Below are 26,019 nucleotides of genomic sequence, written 5' to 3'. Positions count from 1 at the left end.
TCCTGAAGACATAACTTTATTAATAAACCAGCAAGCAAGCATGTAGCATGTAATGTACGATGCATAACGCCCAGGTTAGGACAACCCTACAGGCATATAAAAACCAAACAAACCGTACACCACATTACACTTGTAGAGGTTGGCTGCAGCAGGATTGCCAACGATGGTAAAAAGAGAGAATGAGAGAAAAAACTGACAAGAGTTTATTTCCCTTTTTGTTTATTGTCTATTCCACTTGCTTTGGCAATGTAAACACGTTTATAAAGCCAATTGAATTGATAGAGATACAGACAGAGTGAGAGAAACAGAGAGAGAGAGAGAGAGAGAGAGAGTGAAAGAGGGAAGTCCTAAAGCAGAGCACTGAGCCTGTCTGTTAAGGTTGTTACATCCACATCAATAAAGACATTCACAAGTGTCCAGCAGAGCAGAGGGGTTAGAGGGGGGGTTGGGGGGTCTACTGGTATGTCTGGGGGCATTTACAGCAGGGAGGAGGAGGAGGAGGAGGAGGAGGAGGAGGAGGAGGAGGAGAAGAGAAAGAGATGTAACAATAGAATATAAAAGGGGCTCTGATGACAAACAGAGGGCAATGATGTTTTGAAACCTAACCTTTGGGGAGGGATGCATACATCCATCCATCCAACTTTGGATACAGTCTGAAGGTACATGTACTTGGGGGATAGCACACAGAGAATGCTGGTAACATGGAGGGATACTCTGTTGTTTCAGGTGTAGTACATTAACTCTATAGGTGGCGATGGGTCTGAGGACAGAGAAAGGCATCACTTTAGCAGCATGAACAAACAGAACTGATATAAAAGGCAGTTGTTATGTGTCATTTGTGTGATTTTGCTCACACACAAGCATGTACACACACACATCCCCCATTTACTTCAGCAAGAAAGGCTGATACAAAAGTCTAGTGCTGATTAAGCTAATGCCCATTGAAATACTTTTTGTAACAAACAAGCTATGTAATGTACTGAAAGTGGAAAACGTGTGCTAAAAGGAAGGAACTGACCTGGATACAGGCAAAACTGAACACCTGCTCTGTATCAAAGGGCAGTCATGGATGGTCTCTATGCTCGAATCTGGGCTGGACTTATGATTCCCCACCATAGCATTCATACAGAGTTTCTGAAACATTATAACAACACTGTCTCAACGTTAAGTGTTGAACGAGACGTGTGAGCTTGCTCTGTACGGGTTTGGCGACGGTGCCACAAACTTCCATGTGTTTCCCTCAGGCTTGGGACCACTGCCACATACACAACTTGCTATAGAGCATTGGTATATACATACATACACAGCGGTACATACTGAAGAGGAATGGGATGAACGGCAGAGAGGGGGGACATAGATGGGGTGGGGGATGGGATTTGTGCCACATTAGGCTAAAACAGGATCTGGCTTGATTGCCTGAGAAACTGACCGATTGTTTGATAAATAGATCAATTGATTGGTGAGCTTTTGAAGGATGCACTCTTTATACTGATTGATTGGTGTGTTGATTGACTCATTTATTGGGTGGGTGATTGATTGGTTGGTTGATTGACAGCTATAGTATTTGCTGGTGGAGCGATTGATATATACAGTATATCCAATAAGTGTTTGATTGATTAATTGATGAATTGATTGAGTGATGAAGAGAGGCAGAGGAGTGTACAGTGTTTGAGCAGCAGAAGGAGGAGTGTAGTCCGTGTTCGTGTCGTTGTGGTTAGTCGGTCCGGTCCTCACAGGCCGAAGTCAAAGGTCAGGTCAGACTTGCCCATCTTCTGTCTATACACAGTGTCAAACTTGTCATTCATTGACACAGTGAAGATGTCCTTCCACAGTCCCACGCGACCTGACAGAAGAAAGATTTACATGATCATATATCACTTATGTTTTAGTCATGAATGAGATGAATGGCCAAGAGGGATTGTCAGTAGTCAATATGCATGTTATTATTTTGAAACCTTCTTTATTGCATATTGATCAACTCATACGCTATCATGCTTCCTTATGACTCCCAACCATGTACAGTCAGGTCCATAATTATTGACACCCTTGATAAAATTGAGCAAAAAAGACTGTATAAAATAAATAATACAAATACTGAGCTATATTATATGCTCAAAAAAATTGGGAAATTGGGAAGTTATATTATTACAATTGCTCAGAGAAAGACATTCTGTTTAACAAGTAATATTTTGCAAAATAGCCCCATAACATCAAAGATGTTTTACAGTAGGTAAGCAAATACATTTAAAAAATGTGTCACATGCTTTGTAAACAACAGGTGTATACTAACAGTGAAATGCTTACTTACCGGCCCTTCCCAACAATAAAGAGAGAAAATAGAAACATAGTAGAAAGATAATAACACAAGGAATAAATACACAATGAATAACGATAACTTTGATATATACACAGGGTACCAGTATCGGGTCGATGTGCAGGGGTAAGACGTAATTGGCTGGAGTCTTTGACAATTTTTAGGGCCTTCCTATGACACCGCCTGGTATAGAGTTCCTGAATGGCAGGGCACTCGGCCCCAGTGATGTACTGGGCCATAACGCACTACCCTCTGTAGTGCCTTGCGGAGGATCTGAGGGCCCATGCCAAATATTTTCAGCCTCCTGAGGTGGAAGAGGCATTGTCGTGCCTTTGTCACGACTGTGTTGGTGGTGTGGACCTTGTTCATTCCTTAGTGATGTGGACGCCAAGGAACTTGAACCTCTCGAACCCGCTCCACTACAGCCCCTTTGATGTGGATGGGGGCGTGCTCGTCCCTCCATTTTGTGGAGTCCACTATCAGCTCCTTTGTCTTGCTGGCACTGAGGGAAAGGTTGTTATCGTGGCACCACACTGCCAGGTCACTGACCTCCTCCCTATAGGCTGTCTCATCGTAATTGGTGATCAGGCCTACCACCATCGTGTAATTACTACATTTAATGATGGTGTTGGAGACGTACGCGGCTTGGGTGAACAGAGAGTGCACCCCTGAGGGGCTCCCATGTTGAGGGTCAGCGTGGCAGAAGTGTTGTTGCCTACCCTCACCACCTGGGGGCAGCCCATCAGGCAGTCAAGGATCCAGTTGCAGAGGGAGGTGTTCAGTCCCAGTGTCCTGAGCTTAGTGATGAGCTTGGAGGGCACTATGGTGTTGAACTCTGAGCTGAAGTCAATGAACAACATTCTCACATAGGTGTTCCTCTTATCCAGGTGGGAGAGAGCAGTGTGGAGTGCAACAGAGATTGCATCATCTGTGGATCTGTTGGGGCGTTATGCGAATGGGAGTGGGTTCAGGGTGTCTGGGATGATCGTGTTGATGTGAGCCATGACCAGCATTTCATTGCTACAGATGTGAGTGCTACGGGGCGATAGTCATTTAGATATGTTACCTTGGCGTTCTTGGGCACAAGGACTATGGTGGTCTGCATGAAACATATAGGTATTACAGACAGGGTCTGGGAGAGGTTGAAAATGTCTTAAGACACTTGCCAGCTGATCAGCGCATGCTCCGAGTATGCGTCCTGGTAATCCACCTGGCCCCGCGGCCTTGTGAATGTTAACCTGTTTAAAGGTCTTACTCACACACATCGGCAACGGAGCGCAACATCACACAGTCATCTGGAACAGCTGTTGCTCTCATGCATGGTTCAGTGTTGCTTGCTTTGAAGCGAGCACAGAAGGCATTTAGCTTGTTTGATATGCTTGCATCACTGGGCAGCTCGTGGCTGGGTTTCCCTTTGTAATCGTGATAGTTTGCAAGCCCTGCCACATCCGAGGAGAGTCAGAGCCAGCGTAATAGGATTCAATCTTAGTCCTGTATTGACGCTTTTCCTGTTTGATAGCTCGTCGGAGGTCATAGCGGGATTTCTTATAAGCGTCCGTATTAGTGTCCCGCTCCTTGAAAACAGCAGCTCTAACCTTTAGCTCTGTGCGGATGTTGCCTGTAATCCATGGCTTCTGGTTGGGATATGTATGTACGGTCACTGTGGGGGCGGCGTCATCAATGTACGTATTAATGAAGCCACTGATGTGGTAAACTCCTCAATGTTATCGGATGAATCCTGGAACATATTCCGGTCTGTGCTAGCGAAACAGTCCTGTAGCTTAGCATCCGCTTCATCGGACCACTTCCATATTGAGCGTGCCACTGGTACTTCCTGTTGGAGTTTTTGTTTGTAAGCAGGAATCAGGAGGATAGTTTTGGTCAGAGTACCGGGGATTAGGGCCTGGTCCGGAGTAAGCAGAACATCTAGAGTTGCAGACTCGTTGAAGTACAAATCTTCATCCAAATCGAGGTTTGCGATCACTGTTCTGATGTCCAGAAGCTGTTTTCGGCCGCTATCCACTGCAGCGCCATCTCATACATCTAGGTATGGGGTTCTTTTCTGCTTTGCATCCTTATTTCAGCGCCAAACCCACCACTGGTGTGTGTGGTCAAAGAGCTCTATTTTCATGTCATCTGACCATAGCACCGGTTCCAATCCAAGTGCCAATGCCGTTTTAGCAAACTCCAGGAATTTACATTTGTTGGATAACATGAAACTAGAGCTCTTTAGCCACACACACCAGTGGTGGGTTTGGCGTCGAAATAAGGATGCAAAGCAGAAAGGAACCCCATACCTAGATGTAAAATGTGGTGGAACGATCTTTGATGTTATGGGGATATTTTGCTTCCACTGGTCCTGGGGCCCTTGTTAAGGTCAACGTCATCATGAACTTTAACCAGTACCAGGACATTTCTGCCAAAAAGCTGGGTGCCTCTGCCAGGAGGCTGAAACTTGGCCGCAAGTTGATCTTCCAGCAAGGCAATAACACCAAGGACACATCAAAATCCACATTGACCACAAAATCATTTTTCAGTCTCCGGATTTGAACCCCATTGAAAACCTGTGGTTTGAATTGAAGAGGGCAGTCCATAAGCGCAGATGAAGTACATCAAGGATCTGGATAGATTCTGTATGGAAGAATGGTCTAAGATTACTCCCAGCGTGTCCTCCAATCTCATAAAACATTTTAGAAAAAGTCTCAGTGCCGTTATCCTCGCAAGGTGAGGTATCGAAAGGTATTGAAAACAGGAGTGACAATAATTTTGACCCCTATCTTTTTGAGAGAAAAATATATTACACGTTAAACAAAATCTCTTTCTCTGAGCAATTGTATTAACATAATATAATTTCCCCCATTTTTGAAGCATACAATATATCATTTATTTTATACAGTCTTTTTTGCTTATCTATCAAGGGTGCCAATAATTTTGGGCCTGACTGAATGTTTATGTACGTATGCCTATGTCTAGAGATATGGACTCACCTGTCCTCCAGTATGTAGGATAGGAATGTATAGGAATGTGTGTTTATGGCCCTATTAGCTCGTAGCTGTGTGTTAGACCAGCACAGGTCAGAGGCTAGGGTCCATGCACTAAAAGAAACAGAACATGGAGAAAACAAGACAAATCTGACAACAAATCATAAGAAAAAACAACATAACAAAAATCTACAATGATCAACATGAAAAATGAAATCATAATGATATTTAAACAACATTCCTAAATCATAATGCAAGAAAAAGTACAAATGTGAACATATTTCTAAACTATACAGTAAGGTGCAGCCCCTTGTGCCAGAAATCACTGAGCTGTATTTACTATGTTTAACCACAGGGAGGCATTGCAGAGCAAAAATAGGAGTGAATGGAAATAGCCTTAATCAATGGTCCAGAGTGAGATATTCCCTATTCCTTTGAAGGTTTATGTTTCTGCTGGGGTATGAACATCTGCTTCTGGATAACTTCTCTCTCACTCAGTCAATAGGCCTATTCACTACAATAAAGCTCTAGTTCCTCTCTGCCCCTAACAGATCAAGGATCAGCCTTCCGCAACCCAGTGCTAACCTTCACCATTATGAGCCAAACAACTAAACTGGCCCTGGATCATTGCTTAAAGATATACACTACACACAAACACATATTATGTAACTGTTCTACATAGCCTACATAAAAATCTGGTCTAAGTTGACTCATCCTCAGCCAGCCGAGACATACACTCCCCCAGGGTTAGCAGAGATATAAAGCCATATGAACATATTCTATATGCTTTGAAGAGTGTTGAGTGCGTCTGTGTGCATACACCAGTGGACACATTCCAGCCTACTGTATTTTGGTGTACGGCTGAGGAGCACACATTCCATTCTGGTATCCTCTTTCTTTGGCTCTCTCTGTCATTCTCTCGCTCCCTCTCTGTCCCCCTCTTCTATCTGTGTATACCATATCAAGCATGCAAGCATGCTTGTGTCTTGGCTTGTGAGTGTCTAATAATAGCCTAAACAATGTATATGATACAAGCAGCAAAGCCATGAATGGGGCTAGTGGGAGTCTGGTCATATCAGATTAGCAAATACAGTACACCAAGTACAGTGTGTGGTTTGTTTGTTTGTTTGTGTGTTTGTGTTTGTGTGTGTGTGTGTGTGTAAAGGTTGGAGTTGGCATACAATACATACGTTAGGTTACTGTCCCTTTTCGCACCCAGCCTTGACCCCTTCCATTTACTTACGGCACAAAGCAATCAATGCTTCAGTAACCCTACAGATCTCTTTACTTATTCAACTCTGTCATCAGGAGATATTCAGAAATCTCTGTCTTCCTCCATAACTATCATTCCTTGGCTATCTTATCTTTAGTGTCTGTCTACCCCTCACTTCTGTCTCCCTTCCTCCTTATCTTCCTTTCCTCTATCCCTCTCTTTCTTTTCCTCTCTCTCTACCTCTGTCCTTCCTTTTCCCTCCCTCCCTCCCTCTCTCCCCCTCCTGCAGATGGAGAGGGCCTCACCCCTGCAGATGGAGAGGGCCTCTGAGTTGCCGCACTGCTCTATGAGCTGGTTGCAGCTCTCCACCATGGTCTCCAGCTGGACCTTGTCACACGAGACACCCAGGAACCTCGCCAGCTGCCCCACCAACGTCCCCAGGTCCTGGAGAGAGAGCGGGGGGGAGCAGGAGAGGAGAGGAGAGGAGAGGAGAGGAGAGGAGAGGAGAGGGAGAGAGAGAGAGAAAGAGGAGGAGAGGGAAATGAGTCAAAGACACAAGAGAAATTCAAATAAAATAGTAATTATATTTAGTCACCTCCAAAATGATTGCCATTTTACATGCGTTACTAAATTTGTACACCCCAGTGAAACAGGAAGCCATGGAAGGCCACAATACAGTTCCTTAAAGGGGCAATCAGCAGTTGCTACATCCATTTTTGGACTTCTGAATTCGTAATATGTACCCATTGATTATTGAAGAATATAACTTATAAATGCCTTATGAGCTTAGTTCAACTGTCATACCCCATCAGAAACCAATATATAAACTTGTTTTACTCCATTTGTAAACAAATAAAATGTATACAAACACTATATAGCTTCGAAACATGATTAAAACTATAATTTTGATATCATGGATGGTCAGTCCTTGCATCCATAGCTTTGTCTATGAATTTGAGAGTGGTTCCATTTCTCCAGCCCCATCCCTCAGCTTTTTACCAAAACCAGGGGGCAGGGAAACCGCTTTGTTATTGTTTCTACTGTTGATTGCGCTTTAAGCTGAGGCTAAATTTAAAAAGTTGAATGTTAATGCAGATTTATAAAAATATATGTCTTTATGTCACGATCGTTGAGAGACGGGGTATGCGTACATGTTTATTAAGACGAATAAACACTTGACAAATTAACAAAACAACGAAAACGTGAAGTCCTATGGGCTATACACACAACAAGCCTAACAGAAACACAAGTCAAGATCTCACAACTAAGGTAGGCAACCAGGCTACCTAAGTATGATCCCCAATCAGAGACAACGAGCGACAGCTGCCTCTGATTGGGAATCACACCCGGCCAAACCCAGACATACACATACTAGATCTCCAACATAGAAATACAATCACATAGATCTCAACAGAAACTCACACCCTGACCCAACCAACAAGAGTTCTCTAGATCAGGGCATGACACTTTAGGGGTGCCAATAATTTTGACACCTACGTATCTATTTGAGAAAACATATTATTACTTGTTAAACAAAATATATTTCTCTGAGCAATATAAAATAATAAAACATTTGTATAAAACATTTCAAATTTTTTGGAGTATACAATATAGCTCAGTACTTGTATTATTTATTTTATACAGTCTTTTTTGCTCATCTTTATCAAGGGTGCCAATAATTTATGAGGTGACTACCAAATTATCTCTTATCACTCCCAAATGACATATGAGCTAGAAGTTGATAATGCCTTAATAATAAAGTGTTTAGGGCGGGTTCTATTCCATACACAACCCAGTCACACCACTTTGACAAGTTAGTCGGGCTGTATTTATAGGTGGGAGTGGGGTAAGTTGAGCCAAAATATAACAAAAATATAAGACATTATTGCTGGGATATGAGGTAACAGTGTTAAAAAAGTACAAAGTGTTTGTTAGGTGTTAAGCCTGTGTTAAAATATGCTTAAAATGACTAAAAGACTAAAAGCGATTGTGTTGAATTGTGTTTGGGAAATAAAGATAGACATGTTTTTAAAAAGGTAGTGGTCATATTTCATTCAGTACAGACATTTGTAGGCGGCTTAACATATCCTCTCCCACTTGTCCGGGTATGAGGTAAGTTGAGCCAAGATACTACTTTTTTTGGACAAGCTATGTTTTCAAAACTGTAATGTTTACATGTATTCTGATTATATCCAGGGATACACAAAATCCTGAAATCTATGTAGAAATCTTTGTTAGAAAGAATACTATATTTCCCTTGACGGAGTGAATGCTGAATGTAAAAAGTGGCTCAACTTACTCCACTCTCCCGTACTTCTCAGACAGAGTGGGGGTTGAACTCTGATTCAGAACATCTGATTATGTCATCTAAGACACGTGTACAGATCCTTCTATGCGTTATCTAGCGTTTATACATTGGAGTTTCATTGACTTGCAATAAAGAGGCTGAATTGATGTCTGCCTATGTGGAAGGGGATAAACTTTGACCAGTTCCTTTTTCTTTCTATAGAAACAGATGTTGTCTGTCACTTATATAAGACACTTGCTCAGCAAATACCCTTGACATACATGTTACAGTTTTTCTCAATCGTGTACAAGCCATTTTTGGATCTCTGTTGAAACGTATCTACAGCAGAACAGCAATGATCAAATGCTCAAATACATTTACAGAACTTCTGGTCATTTTCTTGCCTTAGTACCTGACTTGCATATCTTAGACCAACTTTTGTCATCAGCGAATACAAAAGTCACTGTTAAGTGTTTTGTTCGTAGAATATAACACATTGTTTTCGTTAGAAGCACACTGTGCTTATTTTTTATTTTTTTATTTTTATCAGGAATAATATTTCTGTATGACATTTGTTTGGTGTACTATGCATAAGAGGAGAGTAATAGCCCATAATTTGGCACCTTTGGATAGTTGTACTTCCAATTTCATCATGATTTATTGACTGCAAAGAAAATGTATTGATCTACTTGGATTTTTAATAGACAGACTAACTTTCTGTTTTGTCTGCTTGGACTCAATAGATATGTATGGTTGCGTTAATCATTTTGCAGGCAGTCGTGTTCTTTTGATCAATCTGAAATGTTTACAGTATAATATCATTTTGATGTATGTATTTATGCTTTGAGAAGGCAACTACATTTTGAAAAAAATGCATTTACTGTTTTGCAAAAGGCCACAGAGTTCTCTCTCTTTTGAACTTTATTTTGGAAATCGACAACATTGTTCCAAAACAAATGCTTGTACGCGATTGAGAAAAACTGTAACCTGTTTACTTTCCAAGAAAGGTAGGCTTCATGAGCTACTTGCCCCCAACAGTGAATAAGATCACGTCTTGGAAGGCTTGCTAGTGTATATACTGTATAAATGTTCATGTTTTCAAATGATCCCTAATAAGAACACGCTGTGTGTCTGTTCGTGTGTTGTGTGTGTGTGTATGCAAGCATGAGAGCATGCGTGTGTGTGTGTGTGTGTGTGTGTGTGTGTGAGTGTGTGTTTCTGTGCAATGCAGCCCTGAAGGGACCTTTGGAACAGCAAACAACACTATTGATTTGTCCTTCATTCTGCCCTAGTGAGAGTACAGTTACAGTTATGTTCCATAGACCGGAACTCTGGTTACCACGTAGCTCTGAGGGTGGTACGATTATCATAGGGGTTAGGTGGTATGGGTAAAGTTAGAGTGACATTGGTTTGGGATAGGATAGAGCAGGACCACCCAAAGTAGGGCCAAACTTGGCCTGCTAGAGGCTTCCAGAATTATCTTATGTATAATGGTGGGTTTTTGCAGCTCACTACTCACTGCACCATACCCACATTTTTGGGCACCTCTAGGATAGAGGGTGGAGGTTCTGGTAAGGTTTGGTGTTAGTTAGATCTATGGTAAACATTAGATATAGATGGGTGATGGAGGGAGAGAGAGAGGGGGAGGAAGGGAGGGAAAACAGTTTTTTACCTTGTACATGTCTTCATATTTCAGGAAGAGGACGTTTGAGTCCATGCGATGCTCCCAGAATTCCTGCACATGCTCAAACCAGGAACCATATCCCACTATGAGACAGAGAGAAAAGGGAGGGAGAGAGAGAGAGAGAGAGAGAGAGAGGTGGAGAGAGTTTAGTGAGTTTCCCCAGGTGACTAGGCTTTCTCTTCCCTCTTCACGCAACCTTGCCTGACCAATTACTTATTGACTAAATACTGCCAGGCCTCCCTGTTAGCCACCCATTCCTCATAGTCCCAATTAAGAAAGGTAGTCCAGTGTTGACAGAGGACACATGTTGAATAGTGACACCCCCTGCACACCGGGGCGGGTGAACCCTGAACTCTGACACTCACGCTTGTCATTCATGAAGCGTCTGCAGAACTCCTGGAAGGTTCCGCGGTAGCTCATGGTTCTGAGGGAGCGGTGGAACTGGTAGTAAGACACCACAAGATCTTTAGGGTTCCTCGCCATGTAGATCACCTACAGGAGAACCACATAGAACCACATGGACAATTAGGATTGAATACATGGAAACATTATACAAACATTATACAAACTAATTGAAGTGTACTCTAACCTTGGACTCTCCATTATGCATGGCTGTAGGCAGGAAGCGGTAGGGCAGGTGGCTTTTGATCAGACGAGGAGACGTCAATTCCTGGGAAAACATAGAGGAAACGTCATCACAACATTGGGAACAGAGACGGTATAAAACAAGAAGCAGAAAAACACCTAATCCATATGGTGCTGCATGTGGTGGGCTGAGTGTTTTGGTTAACTGTACCTGTCTGTTTTACAAGAAAGTGATTCAGGTTCAGGAAGTAGTAATACTCAGTGCTGTAGGCCTACCTGTATGATCTCAGGCCAGACTGAGGGTACTCCAGAAGAGTAGTAATACTCAGTGCTGTAGGCCTACCTGTATGATCTCTAGACCAGGCTGAGGGTACTCCAGAACAGGAAGCTGCTCATCAATGTTCATAAGACCAATCTCATCTGGGTCTGCCCCCTGACTCACCAGATACACCACCTCCTGAAGGAGACTGGTACCTGGGAGAGGGATAGAGGAGGGGGAGAGAAAGGTAGAAAGCAGAAAGAGAGAATCAAGAGGAAAGGGTAAATGGGTAGTTGTTTGTCAAAATGTAAAATTACACCAATGAGGCCCAAACTACACCATTATACTGCTATGTTTAGCAAACATTTACCAACATCACACCCCAAATGATCTACACTGAACAAAAAGTTAGTGAGTTACAGTTCATATAAGGAAATCTGTCAATTGAAATAAATAAATTAGACCCTACTCTATGGATTTCACAAATGGGAATACAGATATGCATCTGTTGCTCACAGATACCTTTAAAAAAAAGTAGGGGCATGGATCAGAAAACCAGTCAGTATCTGGTGTGTGACCACCATTTGCCTCATGCAGCGCAACACATCTTCACATAGAGTTGATCAGGCTGTTGATTGTGGCCTGTGGAATGTTGTCCCACTCCTCTTCAATGGCTGTGTGAAGTTGCTGGATATTGGCGGGAACTAGAACACGCTGTCGTACACGTCGATCTAGAGCATCCCAAACATGCTCAATGGGTGACATGTCTGGTGAGTACGCAGGCCATTGATGAACTGGGACATTTTCAGCTTCCAGGAATTGTGGTTGTGAGGCCGGTTTGATGTACTGCCAAATTCTCTAAAACGACGTTGGAGGCAGCTTATGGTAGAGAAATTAACATTAAATTATCTGGCAACAGCTCTGGTGGACATTCCTGCAGTCAGCATGCCAATTGCACGCTCCCTCAAAACTTGAGACATCTGTGGCATTGTGTTGTGTGACAGAACTGCACATTTTAGAGTGACCTTTTATTGTCCCCAGCACAAGGTGCACCTGTGTAATGATCATGCTGTTTACTCAGCTTCTTGATATGCCACCCCTGTCAGGTGGATGGATTATCTTGCCAAAGGATAAATGCTCACTAACAGGGATGTACATTTGTGCGCAAAATGAGAGAAATAAGCTTTTTGTGCATATGAAAATGTCTGAGATATTTTATTTCAGCTCATGAAACAAGGGACCAACACTTAACATGTTGCGTTTATATTTCTGTGCAGTATAATTTTATACCGAATGCTGCAATGCTAGTTTGGCCATTTTAGCTAGGCTAAACTTAGCTACGTAGCTAGCTAAGCTAGCACCAAAGCTAGCACAGTATCTGGATCTTTCCCTTGTCCTTGTCAACTGCAGTTTCAGATGAGTAGCACTCAGTGAGTCAGGGTTAAACCTGGTGAAAAAGTAGCTAGTAATCTTAATGGAGGTACCAACGCCAAATAGGAGAAAAGTGCAAGACATAAGATTTGTTTTGCAGAGAACTGTAAATGAATGAATGGCTAAATAGCTAGCTAGCTAACTACACTGTACAATTCATAAGACTGGTAATATGTACTCAGCTAGTTAGCTATACATATAAATCGATAATTTAGCTAATAAAAGCAGAATCTAATTAATATTAATAAGCTAAACCCATCATTGTTCAGGTCAGCCATTTTTGTCATATGATAATGGTATTTGGTCATATGATTATGGCACGGTTCAAAGACAGTCAATAGAGAGTGAGAGAGAGAGCACCACCCATGTTGAGGCAGGGAGAGGACGAACAGGTCATCAGGTGAGAATTTGGAATTTGAGTTATAAGGCAGTCTGGTAAAGCACTTTGCACAGCAATTTACATCGCACACAGATTGGAATTATCAGTTCAACTCCTCATCTTTGCTGACTAAGCCCAAGTGCTATAACAAAACAGTTGTTGTGTAGTTCTGATTTCCTATGGTTGTCATGGCAGGGGTCAGAGACATTTAGTGGAGAGAGGAAGAGATAGCACCGCCCATGTTGAGGCAGGGAGAGGATGAACAGGTCATCAGGTGATTAATTGGAATGTACTGGTGAGGAAACAATGATGAACACACACATTTGAATATTTAAATGTAGTCCTATAAGGCATGCCTTGTAGATGTATTATTGTTTATGTTTATTCCAGTAATGTAAAGTACTTAAGTAAAAATACTTGAAAGTATACTTAAGTAGTTTTTTGGGTATCTGTACTTTACTTTACTATTTATATTTTTGACTACTTTATACTTTTACTTCACTACATTCCTAAATAAAATTATGTACTTTTTACTCCATACATTTTCCCTGACACCCAAAAGTACTTTTTACATTTTGAATGCTTAGCAGGACAGGAAAATTGTCTAATTCACACACTTATCAAGAGAACATCCCTGGTCATCCCTATTGCCTGTGATCTGGCGGACTCACTAAACACATGCTTTGTTTGTAAATTATGTCTGAGGGTTGGCGCGTGCCCCTGGCTATCTGTAAATTGACAATGCAAATAGTCTGGGTAGCCATGATTAGCTGTTCAGGAGTCTTATGGCTTGGGGGTAGAAGCTGTTAAGAAGCCTTTTGGACCTGGACTTGGCGCTCCGGTACCGCTTGCCGTGCGGTAGCAGAGAGAACAGTCTATGATTAGGGTGGCTGGAGTGACAATTTTTAGGGCCTTCCTCTGACACTGCCTGATATAGAGGTCCTGGATGGCAGGAATCTTGGCCCCAGTGATGTACTGGGCCGTACGCACTACCCTCTGTAGTGCCTTGTGGTCAGAGGCCGAGCAGTTGCCAAACCAGGCAGTGATGCAACCAGTCAGGATGCTCTCGATTGTGCAGCTGTATAACTTTTTGAGGATCTGAGGACCCATGCCAAATCTTTTCAGTTTCTTGAGGGGAAATAGGCTTTGTCGTGCCCTCTTCACGACTGTCTTGGTGTGTTTGGACCATGATAGTTTACATGAGTATTTTATATTTCATAAATGTGCAAACATTTCTATAAACCTGTTTTCGCTTTGTCATTATGGGGTATTGTGTGTAGATTGCTGAGGATTGTTTTTTATTTAATCAATTTTAGAATAAGGCTGTAACGTAACAAAATGTGGAAAAAGTCAAGGGGTCTGAATACTTTCCGAAGGCACTGTAAGTATATTTTAGCAATTACATTTACTTTTGATACTTAAGTATATTTAAAACCAAATACTTTTAGACTTTTACTCAAGTAGAATTTTACTGGGCGACTTTCACTTTTACTTGAGTCATTTTCTATTAAAGTATCTTTACTTTTACTCAAGTATGACAATTGGGTACTTTTTCCACCTCTGGTTTAATCATATTTAGGTAATTGAAAGGCCTTCTATTTTGGCAATAGAAAGTAAGACAGTGTTTGTTGTCATGTTTGTTGTAGGGGACTGAGCCACAAGTCAGGGACCAGTTGAGCACAGATGACAGAGACAGAGCCACAGAACAAATAGAAGTTATCGACATCAGCACCAGCACAAAGCCAAATCAACCACATCCCAAGTTTATTGTAATCCAGAAGCGAGCTGACAGTTTTGTCATTTCAAGAGAAGTAGTTTCAAGACTTCCCCAGGCTGCATTACATTGCCTCTTTAAAAGGGGGTTTTATGCTTCCATGGCACCAAAGTTTTTCTCAATAAGAGGTCACTCAGACCCTGAATTTGTCAGCACAGGCTTTAGAAATTGGAAGTTTTCAGCTCATGCTAAAAGACTGCACAACAATCAAACCCTGTGGACTCACAATTATCTACTGCTATAGCCAGACAAGAAGAGGAAGCAAGACATTGTCTACTGAAGATTGTAGGTTCAGTGAAGTACTTAGCAAGACAGGCTGAGGCCTTAAGAGGCCATGAGGAAGAACATGGAAAAAAGACAAGGCAGAAGATGACACAGTTCTTCAGAGCTGGTTGAAGAGGCGCAACCATGATTACACTAGCCCTAAGATACAGAATGAGATTCTTAACTTAATGAGCAATGACATAATTTGAAAAATAGCCAATATCATCTGATCTCTTCTGATTGCTCAGTTTTCCTTAGTAATTGACGGACAATTGGCTGTCGGACATGCGAACAGTGAGTATTGTGGGCGGTTTCCTGATTTTTCATATCATCATACCGTCCTTCTGTCATTCCAGGATTTAAGGTATTACCAGTTTAGTACACAATGGGGCGCCAAAAAACGTAAAAAAAATACCATTGGGCATCTGTTACCAGAATTCTAACAAAATTAGCACAAGTAAAAGCGAATTTCCATGGAGGCTGCTAGCTAAATATGCTAATGAGCACAAACAAAAATAAACAAATTGCAAAGACAGGGAATCCAGCTCATAAAGTTATACATATATAGGTAGGAGATACCTAATGTAATTTTTGGTGAGTTTGGACATTTACAAGTGATTGTGAACAAGAGACATTGTGCAAATGAACAAAGTTTTGATGCATGCTTGTCTGCTCTGAAGGAGCATGTGTACAGGCTGTGTCTGTCTGGAATCGCTAGGGCAACGGGCCTGCCTGCTCTGCTCAGAGAAGATGGGGGAGGAGCAGACACCGAGAACAGAGGAGAAAAAACACAGAGGAGAAAAAATGGAAGGAAATCAAAATAGCAGTGGCAGCTGTACAGATAACTCATCCAAAGGGCTTTGACTTCTTAAAAATGCCAGAAAGCTTACACAATATGATGCCCCATCACCTTATTAATTCAGTAACTTACTTAGATAACTAGCAAGTTACATTTAGGGGTCATTTTTCACAGCAGGAAATGTACAAAATCAGCAGGGGATCAAATACTCTTTTCCCTCACTGTATATATATATATATATATATATATATATATATATATATATATATATATATATATATATATATAATTGCGAGAAAAAAAAACATATGGGGTATTGGAAGTGATGCAGACAATTACATTGATGGAAGTTACAATCAATCTGAAATATTAAAGCCCCTAAAAAAAAAAAAAAAAAAAACACGTGACTGGCTCAACCATTCTGGGGAACTATGATAAGCTTCATAATGTAAAATAATGTGACAGGTGAAATGAAGAATGCAATCTGCTTTATCTCCTAATGTATTGCACAAGTTGACTGCAGGTATTTACTTAAAAAGTAGCTACAAATATAAACATTTATTGAAAAACTTCAAAGAAATAGTTTAGATGGTGTTGATGGTATTGAAAAACCACCCAGTGGCTAATTCCAAATACCCCGGTATATGGCATATACGGTATACTGTCTAAGCCTACTGTCCATATTTTACCAGGACTTGGAAAATGTATCTGACAACAAAAGCTTTGAGGACATCGGGGAATTGCACATCTCCCGCCAAAAGGCCACCAAAAATTCTGAAATTTCCATCCCCAACTATATCATTTTCCGTCTAGATAGAACTGCCAAAGGGGGTGGAGTTGCAATCTACTGTAGAGATAGCCTGCAGAGCTCTATCATACTATCCAGGTCTGTGCCCAAACAGTTTGAGCTTCTACTTCTAAAAATCCACCTTTCCAGAAATAAGTCTCTCACTGTTGCCGCTTGCTACAGACCCCCCTCAGCCCCCAGCTGTGCCCTGGACACCATATGTGAATTGATTGCCCCCCATTTATCCTCAGAGTTTGTACTGCTTGGTGACCTAAATTGGGATATGCTTAATACCCCAGCCATCCTACAATCCAAGCTAGATGCCCTCAACCTCACGCAAATTATCAAAGAACCTACCAGGTACAACCCTAAATCCGTAAACATGGGTACCCTCATAGATATCATCCTGACTAACATACCCTCTAAATACACCTCAGCTGTCTTCAACCAGGATCTCAGCGATCACTGCCTTATTGCCTGCGTCCGTAACGGGTCCGCGGTCAAACGACCACCCCTCATCACTGTCAAACGCTCCCTAAAACACTTTACCCAAGGTACCCAAGACTTCTCAACAGCTTCTACCCACAAGCCATAAGACTCCTGAACAGCTAATCATGGCTACCCGGACTATTTGCACTGCCCCCCCCACCCCATCCTTTTTACGCTGCTGCTACTCTGTTAAGTATTTATGCATAGTCACTTTAACTCTACCCACATGTACATATTACCTCAACTACCTCAACTAGCCGGTGCCCCGCACATTGACTCTGCACCGTTACCCCCCTGTATATATAGCCTCCCTACTGTCACTTTATTTTACTTCTGCTCTTTGTTTTCTCAACACTTTTTTTTGTTGTTGTTTTATTCTTACTTTTTTTGTTTAAAATAAACGCACTGTTGGTTAAGGGCTGTAAGTAAGCATTTCACTGTAATGTCTGCACTTGTTGTATTCGGCGCATGTGACCAATAAAATTTGATTTGATTTGATTTGATTTGATTTAGCGAGCATGCCTTCCTAATTGACCTGGCCCAGGTATCCTGGATGGATATAGATCTCATTCCGTCAGTAGAGGATGCCTGGTTGTTCCTTAAAAGTAATTTCCTCTCAATCTTAAATAAACATGCCCCATTCAAAAATACAGAACTAAGAACCGATATAGCCCCTGGTTCTCCTCAGACTTGACTGCCCTTGACCAGCACAAAAACATCCTGTGGCGTACAGCATTAGCATCAAATAGCCCCCGCGATATGCAACTTTTCAGGGAAGTTAGGAACCAATATACACAAGCAGTCAGGAAAGCAAAGGCTAACTTTTTCAAACAGAAATTTGCATCCTGTAGCACTAACTCCAAAAAGTTTTGGGACACTATAAAGTCCATGGAGAATAAGAGCACTTCCTCCCAGCTGCCCACTGCACTGAGGCTAGGAAACACTATCACCACCGATAAATCTACAATAATCGAGAATTTCAACAAGCATTTTGCTACAGCTGGCCATGCTTTCCATCTGGCTACCACTAACCCGGCCACCAACTCTGCACCCTCTGCTGCAACTTGCCCATGCCCCCCGCTTCTCCTTCACACAAATTCAGACAGCTGATGTTTTGAAAGCGCTGCAAAATCTGGACCCCTACAAATCAGCTGGGCTAGACAATCTGGACCCTTTCTTTCTAAAACTAGCCGCCGAAATTGTCGCAACCCCTATTACTAGTCTGTTCAACCTCTCTTTCATAACGTCTGAGATCCCCAGAGATTGGAAAGCTGCCGCGGTCATCCCCCTCTTCAAAGGGGGTGACACTCTAGATCCAAACTGCTACAGACCTATATCCATCCTGCCCTGCCTTTCGAAAGTATTTGAAAGCCAAGTTAACAAACAGATCACCGACCATTTCGAATACCACCGTACCTTCTCCGCTATGCAATCCGGTTTCCGAGCTGGTCACGGGTGCACTTCAGCCACGCTCAAGGTCATAAACGATATTATAACCGCGATTGATAATAGACAGTACTGTGCAGCCGTCTTCATCGACCTGGCCAAGGCTTTCGACTCTGTCAACCACCGCATTCTTATTGGCAGACTAAATAGCCTTGGTTTCTCAAATGACTGCCTCGCCTGGTTCACCAACTACTTCTCAGATAGAGTTCAGTGTGTCAAATCGGAGGGCCTGTTGTCTGGACCTATGGCAGTCTCTATGGGGGTGCCACAGGGTTCAATTCTTGGGCCGACACTTTTCTCCGTGTATATCAATGATGTCGCTCTTGCTGCTGGTGACTCTCAGATCCACCTCTACGCAGACGACACCATTTTGTATACATCTGGCCCTTCATTGGACACTGTGTTAACAAACCTCCAAACGAGCTTCAATGCCATACAACAATCCTTCAGTAGCCTCCAACTGCTCTTAAACACTAGTAAAACGAAATGCATGCTTTTCAATCGAACGCTGCTGGCACCCGCCCACCCGACTAGAATCACCACTCTCGACGGGTCTGACCTAGAGTATGTGGACAACTACAAATACCTAGGTGTCTGGTTAGACTGTAAACTCAACTTCCAGACTCACATAAAGAATCTCCAATCCAAAGTTAAATCTAGAATCGGCTTCCTATTTCGCAACAAAGCCTCCTTCACTCATGCTGCCAAACATGCCCTCGTAAAACTGACTATCCTACCGATCCTTGACTTCGGCGATGTCATTTACAAAATAGCCTCCAACACTCTACTCAGCAAATTGGATGTAGTCTATCACAGTGCCATCCGTTTTGTCTCCAAAGCCCCATACACTACCCACCACTGTGACCTGTACGCTCTTGTTGGCTGGTCCTCACTACATGTTCGTCGTCAAACCCACTGGCTCCAGGCCATCTATAAATCACTGCTAGGCAAATCCCCGCCTTATCTTAGCTCATTGGTCACCATAGCAGCACCCACCCGTAGTCTGCGCTCCAGCAGGTATATCTCACTGGTCATTCCCAAAGCCAACACCTCCTTTGGCCGCCATTCCTTCCAGTTCTCTGCTGCCAATGACTGGAACGAATTGCAAAAATCTCTGAAGCTGGAGACTCTTATCTCCCTCAATAACTTTAAGCATCAGTTGTCAGAGCACCTTACCGATCACTGCACCTGTACACAGCCCATCTGAAATTAGCCCACCCAACTACCTCATCCCTATATTGTTATTTATTTTGCTCTTTTTGCACCCCAGTATCTCTATTTGCACATAATCTCTTGCACATCTAGCATTCCAGTGTTAATACTATTGTAATTATTCTGCACTATAGCCTATTTATTGCCTTACCTCCATAACTTGCTACATTTGCACACACTGTATATATATTTTCTGTTGTATTTTTGACTTTATGTTTTTTTACCCCATATGTAACTCTGTGTTGTTTTTATTGCACTGCTTTGCTTTATCTTGGCCAGGTCGCAGTTGTAAATGAGAACCTGTTCTCAACTGGTTTACCTGGTTAAATAAAGGTTAAATAAATAAAATAAAATAAAATAAATTCTCTTTGATGGGCTCGAACCTGTTGCAACATGGACATGATTGAGGAGGATTCGTGGCTAGGTGCGCTTGCACGTGGAAGGACTGTGCTCTCCTTGGTTTACCACATTGGGATGGAGATGCCTACACTAAGAGGCAGAGCTTTCCCAGCTACTGTTTGTGTGAGTGACTTTGACCCTATGAAAGTGGAACAGAAGGAGGCCTTGGGGATACAGCAGCGACCGTGGGACTGCTGTGTGCATGCGGACCGCACATGGTACTGCGAGAACATCCTCTTGGACTTCCGTGGTTTGAAGAAACAGTTAACATCAAAATAGAAATAATGAATGTATGTGAAAAGGTGGACTGAATGTTGCTTTTAAATGTTTTTGCATTGGAATGTTCTGTTAATGGCATTTTGTTCTAGGAAGAAACTAAAAACGTGCATATTTGATAGACTCAGGTAACGTTAGCTGTGTCCAGGATTTTTGTTTTGCATAAAATGTATCTCTGCAATTCTACTATTCAAGTATTGAATTCTGAAATAAGTAGGCCCATACCTACAGTGAGGGAGAAAAGTATTTGATCCCCTGCTGATTTTGTACGTTTGCCCACTGACAAAGAAATGATCAGTCTATAATTTTAATAGTAGGTTTATTTGAACAGTGAGAGACAGAATAACAACAACAAAATCCAGAAAAACGCATGTCAAAAATGTTATAAATTGATTTGCATTTTAATGAGGGAAATAAGTATTTGACCCCTTCTCAATCAGAAAGATTTCTGGCTCCCAGGTGTCTTTTATACAGGTAACGAGCTGAGATTAGGAGCACACTCTTAAAGGGAGTGCTCCTAATCTCAGCTTGTTACCTGTATAAAAGACACCTGTCCACAGAAGCAATCAATCAATCAGATTCCAAACTCTCCACCATGGCCAAGACCAAAGAGCTCTCCAAGGATGTCAGGGACAAGATTGTAGACCTACACAAGGCTGGAATGGGCTACAAGACCATCGCCAAGCAGCTTGGTGAGAAGGTGACAACAATTGGTGCGATTATTCGCAAATGGAAGAAACACAAAATAACTGTCAATCTCCCTCGGCCTGGGGCTCCATGCAAGATCTCACCTCGTGGAGTTGCAATGATCATTAGAAAGGTGAGGAATCAGCCCAGAACTACACGGGAGGATCTTGTCAATGATCTCAAGGCAGCTGGGACCATAGTCACCAAGAAAACAATTGGTAACACACTACGCCGTGAAGGACTGAAATCCTGCAGCGCCCGCAAGGTCCCCCTGCTCAAGAAAGCATATATACAGGGCCGTCTGAAGTTTGCCAATGAACATCTGAATGATTCAGAGGAGAACTGGGTGAAAGTGTTGTGGTCAGATGAGACCTAAATCGAGCTCTTTGGCATCAACTCAACTCGCCGTGTTTGGAGGAGGAATGCTGCCTATGACCCCAAGAACACCATCCCCACCGTCAAACATGGAGGTGGAAACATTATGCTTCTGGGTGTTTTTCTGCTAAGGGGACAGGACAACTTCACAGCATCAAAGGGACGATGGACGGGGCCATGTACCGTCACATCTTGGGTGAGAACCTCCTTCCCTCAGCCAGGGCATTGAAAATGGGTTGTGGATGGGTATTCCAGCACGACAATGACCCAAAACACATGGCCAAGGCAACATAGGAGTGGCTCAAGAAGAAGCACATTAAGGTCCTGGAGTGGCCTAGCCAGTCTCCAGACCTTAATCCCATAGAAAATCTGTGGAGGGAGCTGAAGGTTCGAGTTCCCAAAACGTCAGGCTCGAAACCTTAATGACTTGGAGAAGATCTGCAAAGAGGAGTGGGACAAAATCCCTCCTGAGATGTGTGCAAACCTGGTGGCCAACTACAAGAAACATCTGACCTCTGTGATTGCCAACAAGGGTTTTGCCACCAAGTACTTAGTCATGTTTTGCAGAGGGGTCAAATACTTATTTCCCTCATTAAAATGCAAATCAATTTATAACATTTTTGACATGCGTTTTCCTGGATTTTTTTGTTGTTATTCTGTCTCTCACTGTTCAAATAAACCTACCATTAAAATTATAGACTGATCATTTCTTTGTCAGTGGGCAAATGTACAAAATCAGCAGGGGATCAAATACTTTTTTCCCCTTACTGTACATACAGTGTATTTTATGTTAGAGAAACTAGGACGTTTCTTAGTGGGAGGGGACGTATGTAAGGATAGGATTGGATGTTCATCATTGATTAGTAATGCCTGACCTGTCTATAAATTCCTGTCTGTCACATGAGCTGATTGAGATGGTGGTTGCTTCTGGAGAATAAAGACACGTTTTACATTGCTCCTGTATGCTGCCTCTGTCTAGTCTTAACTTTCCTATAGTTGACGTTCCACTCTACAAACCCTGTAAATGGCGTGTTAGGGATGGATCAACATTTACATAATGGTTACCTGGAGGAAAATGGGGCAGGGTCATGCTTTTTCAATTTCAGTCAAGGGGAGGGTTTAGTATTTTTAAAATCTAGTCCAGGGTACGGTCATGTAATTTGTAATTGATGAAATTTCAATACTTCTGTGTTTTAGAATTAGTTGCTTATTAGGCTATATATCGATGTGTGCCCAATGCCGCCCTTCATCTCTGATTCTCCGCAGGGAGGGTAACATCAAGTGCTCCTATAGGCTATTTTGTGTGGTCTCAATCAAATGATCCATAGCCTATAGGCTACAAAGTGCATGCTCAGAGAAGCATAGAGCAAAGTTATATTTCTAAGATACACTATATATACAAAAGTATGTGGACACCCCTTCAAATTAGTGGATTCGGCTATTTCAGCCACACCTGTTGCTGTATGTGGTCCTCTGTAGCTCAGCTGGTAGAGCACGGCGCTTGTAACGCCAAGGTAGTGGGTTCGATCCCCGGGACCACCCATAAAAAAATGTATGCACGCATGACTGTAAGTCGCTTTGGATAAAAGCGTCTGCTAAATGGCATATTATTATTATTATTATTAAAATCAAGCACACCACCATGCAATCTCCATAGACAAACATTGGCAGTAGAATGGCCTTACTGAAGAGCTCAGTGACTTTCAACGCGGCACAGTCATAAGATGCCACCTTTCCAACAAGTCAGTTCAGTCAAATTTCTGCCCTGCTAGAGCTGCCCCTGTCAACTGTAAGTGCTGTTATTTGAAGTGGAAACGTCTAGGAGCAACAACGGCTCAGCCGCGAAGTGGTAGGCCACACAAGCTCACAGAACAGGACCGCCAAGTGCTGAAGCGCGTAGCGCGTACAAATCGTCTGTCCTCGGTTGCAACACTCACTACTGAGTTTCAAACTGCCTCTGGAAGCAACGTCAGCACAATAACTGTTAATCGGGAGCTTCATGAAATGGGTTTCGATGGCCGAGCAGCCGCACACAAGCCTAAGATCACCATGCGCAATGCCAAGCGTCAGCTGGAGTGGTGTAAAGCTCGCCTCCATTGGACTCTGGAGCAGTGGAAACGCGTTCTCTGGAGTGATGAATCACGCTTCACCATCTGGCAGTCCAACGGACAAATCTGGGTTTGGCGGATGCCAGGAGAACGTTACCTGCCCCAATGCATAGTGCCAACTGTAAAGTTTGATGGAGAAGGAATAATGGTCTGGGGCTGTTTTTCATGGTTCGGGTTAGGCCCCTTAGTTCCAGTGATGTGAAATCTTAACGCCACAGCATACAATGACATTCTAGACGATTCTGTGCTTCCAACTTTGAGGCAACAGTTTGGAGAGGGCCCTCGTGAACAAAGTGAGGTCCATACAAAAACCTTCTGGCCCGCAGCCCTGTGCTCTATCAAAATTCCTGTGTTGCCATGTAATGCTTACAAGAAGAAGAACAATTTCTAAAACTGCATATCTAAGACTCTGGTCTGTCCAAGAAGTGAGGGTAAACGGTAGACATGTTCTCTGCTATCCACTTCGTTTTAATTCTTATTTTGGGTATAGGGGAGGGTCACCTGTTTTTTTTTCAAGCATTCAGGGAGGGTATAGGTAATATATTTAGCTGAAGGGAGGGCCAATCATTTGCATTTCAGAGAGGTCTGATTTTATCCATGAAACCCTTATTATAAATAACATTCACTCCCTTACAGTAATAATATTGTAGGGAACAACAGCACTGATCACTGACTGCCAGCCTGCACCTGTTTCCAGGCTTAGAGAGCACAACAACCCATACTGCGCCCACCTCTCCTCTTCTCTCCTCCCAATCTCACTCCTGCAATCATACTTTACTCGTGCAGATGCATATATAGGCACTGCTGGAATCCTGTGTGGACTGTGAGGAAGAGACATTAAAGGAATAATTGCTATCTACAGTATGTCTCTGAAAGATTTGACTCCCACAATGAACTTGAGGGAAGATGGCTATTTACGCCCACCGAGTCACGTGACCAGGAGGACCCACCCGTGCCGAGAGTTCTGCTCCAGCACAGGTTGTCAACACACAAGTGCGTCACGCGCAAGCACGGCGCGTCAGCCCGGCCGCAGCAGCACAGCACTGCGCAAAGCAAGCTGGTTCTGACCGAAAGGGACGGATGTAAACATTAACCAGAGGCCTGAAAATACAATACATTGTGTATCCGCCGAAAACAAATGTCAACAGCGAATGGATGCGAAGTGCGCAGGCGTTTAACGCAACTCGAAGGTTCCCATATGATAAGTTATTAATTTCAGCAGCACATAACTCAGAATTAAAAGTCATTCAATGAGCTGCCATGACTGTCACGAAATCAGACTGTTATCTATTTGTGAATGTTCCTGATACACCCAGTATTTAGCCTGCTGCAGGCTATGTTTGGAGAGAGGTAAACATTAACGCCCTTCCCTACAGGCCAGTGCATCTCACAATGTTTAGATGCAACTCTGAACACCATGCAAGGATAAACTCATAAGGACTCAACTGGAGACGTTTGCGTTTATTACACACGACACGATAAGACGAAAGAAATGTAAAGCAACTATAGACCTACACCTAAGAACGTGCATCCTCAAGCCTACAGCATACTGCATCTCAGAGTACTGAGGGTACTGCACTAACGTATTGCATAGCGACAACACATGCCAATATTGTTTACCTGACTTGGGATACGTGACAATCCATATGTCGCTACTTCTGAGGGAGAAGTTCGCGATCTCCTCCATCTTTCCTCTGCAGAAGGGTGGAAGTCGCACTCCATCAAACTCGAAGTATTTGCTCTCAAACTCTATCGGGGTGCTTGGCGTGTCTGCTTCGCTCTCTGCCATCCTCAAAACGGGCGCCAAACGAAAATATATTTACAATCAATTAAAAGGTTATAACTAAATTTGTTTTGATAGCGATAATATGTCTTGAGTCGGGATATTTGGCTTGGCTAGGACGTGATCCGCGAGCGAAGTACGCCTTGACCTTCAGCCAATCACCTCGTAGCAAAGTGATGTAATGCGATGCGCTCATGTGATGCGCGCGCCTTCTCCTCAGCATCAGCACCAGTTCGCTGTTGCGGGCCACGCGCGTGCTCACTAGTCTTTGTAGCCGGAAGACGAATGCTTCCAAGCGTAGGCTGCATTAAGCATTGATGATGGTGCAGGTAGGCCTGTTGTTGTTTTTGGAATTTAAAATCAACAGATTCTACGTGAATGGCATTCTTCAGTAGCCCATGGAATCGTTCTTGTTTGATCCGGGTGTTAGACTGCTGTTAAATGAGCCGACGCCGCAAAACGCTGCCAAGCCATCCGCGCTTCAGTC

At 42.8% G+C, this 26,019-nt stretch overlaps 1 protein-coding gene across 1 annotated transcript; it reads right to left on the bottom strand.

Annotated features, from left to right (window-relative positions):
* Window positions 1–6: 6 nt before the first annotated feature.
* Window positions 7–26,019, bottom strand: LOC121575706 (sulfotransferase 4A1-like). Its single transcript, XM_045212363.1, has 7 exons — window positions 25,370–26,019; window positions 11,408–11,538; window positions 11,069–11,149; window positions 10,845–10,971; window positions 10,468–10,562; window positions 6,814–6,952; window positions 7–1,843 (listed from the first exon to the last, which is right to left on the bottom strand). Exons 1-7 carry the CDS (start codon window positions 25,536–25,538, stop codon window positions 1,731–1,733), a joined length of 855 nt encoding a protein of 284 aa, XP_045068298.1. The 5' UTR covers window positions 25,539–26,019; the 3' UTR covers window positions 7–1,730.

Source organism: Coregonus clupeaformis, unplaced genomic scaffold (assembly GCF_020615455.1).
Source record: "Coregonus clupeaformis isolate EN_2021a unplaced genomic scaffold, ASM2061545v1 scaf0009, whole genome shotgun sequence".
NCBI classification, from domain to species: Eukaryota; Metazoa; Chordata; class Actinopteri; order Salmoniformes; family Salmonidae; genus Coregonus; species Coregonus clupeaformis.
The sequence above is the reverse complement of the archived record's forward strand: the minus strand, read 5'-3'. Positions and strand labels throughout refer to the sequence as shown.

Coding starts and splice junctions, on each gene's coding strand:
- LOC121575706 (XM_045212363.1), bottom strand. CDS start 25,538: ATGGCAGAGAGCGAAGCAGACACGCCAAGCACCCCGATAGAGTTTGAG. Junction 11,150..11,407: donor CTGGTCTAGAGATCATACAG/GTAGGCCTACAG, acceptor ATGTTTTCCCAG/GAATTGACGTCTCCTCGTCT. Junction 10,972..11,068: donor TGCATAATGGAGAGTCCAAG/GTTAGAGTACAC, acceptor GTTCTCCTGTAG/GTGATCTACATGGCGAGGAA.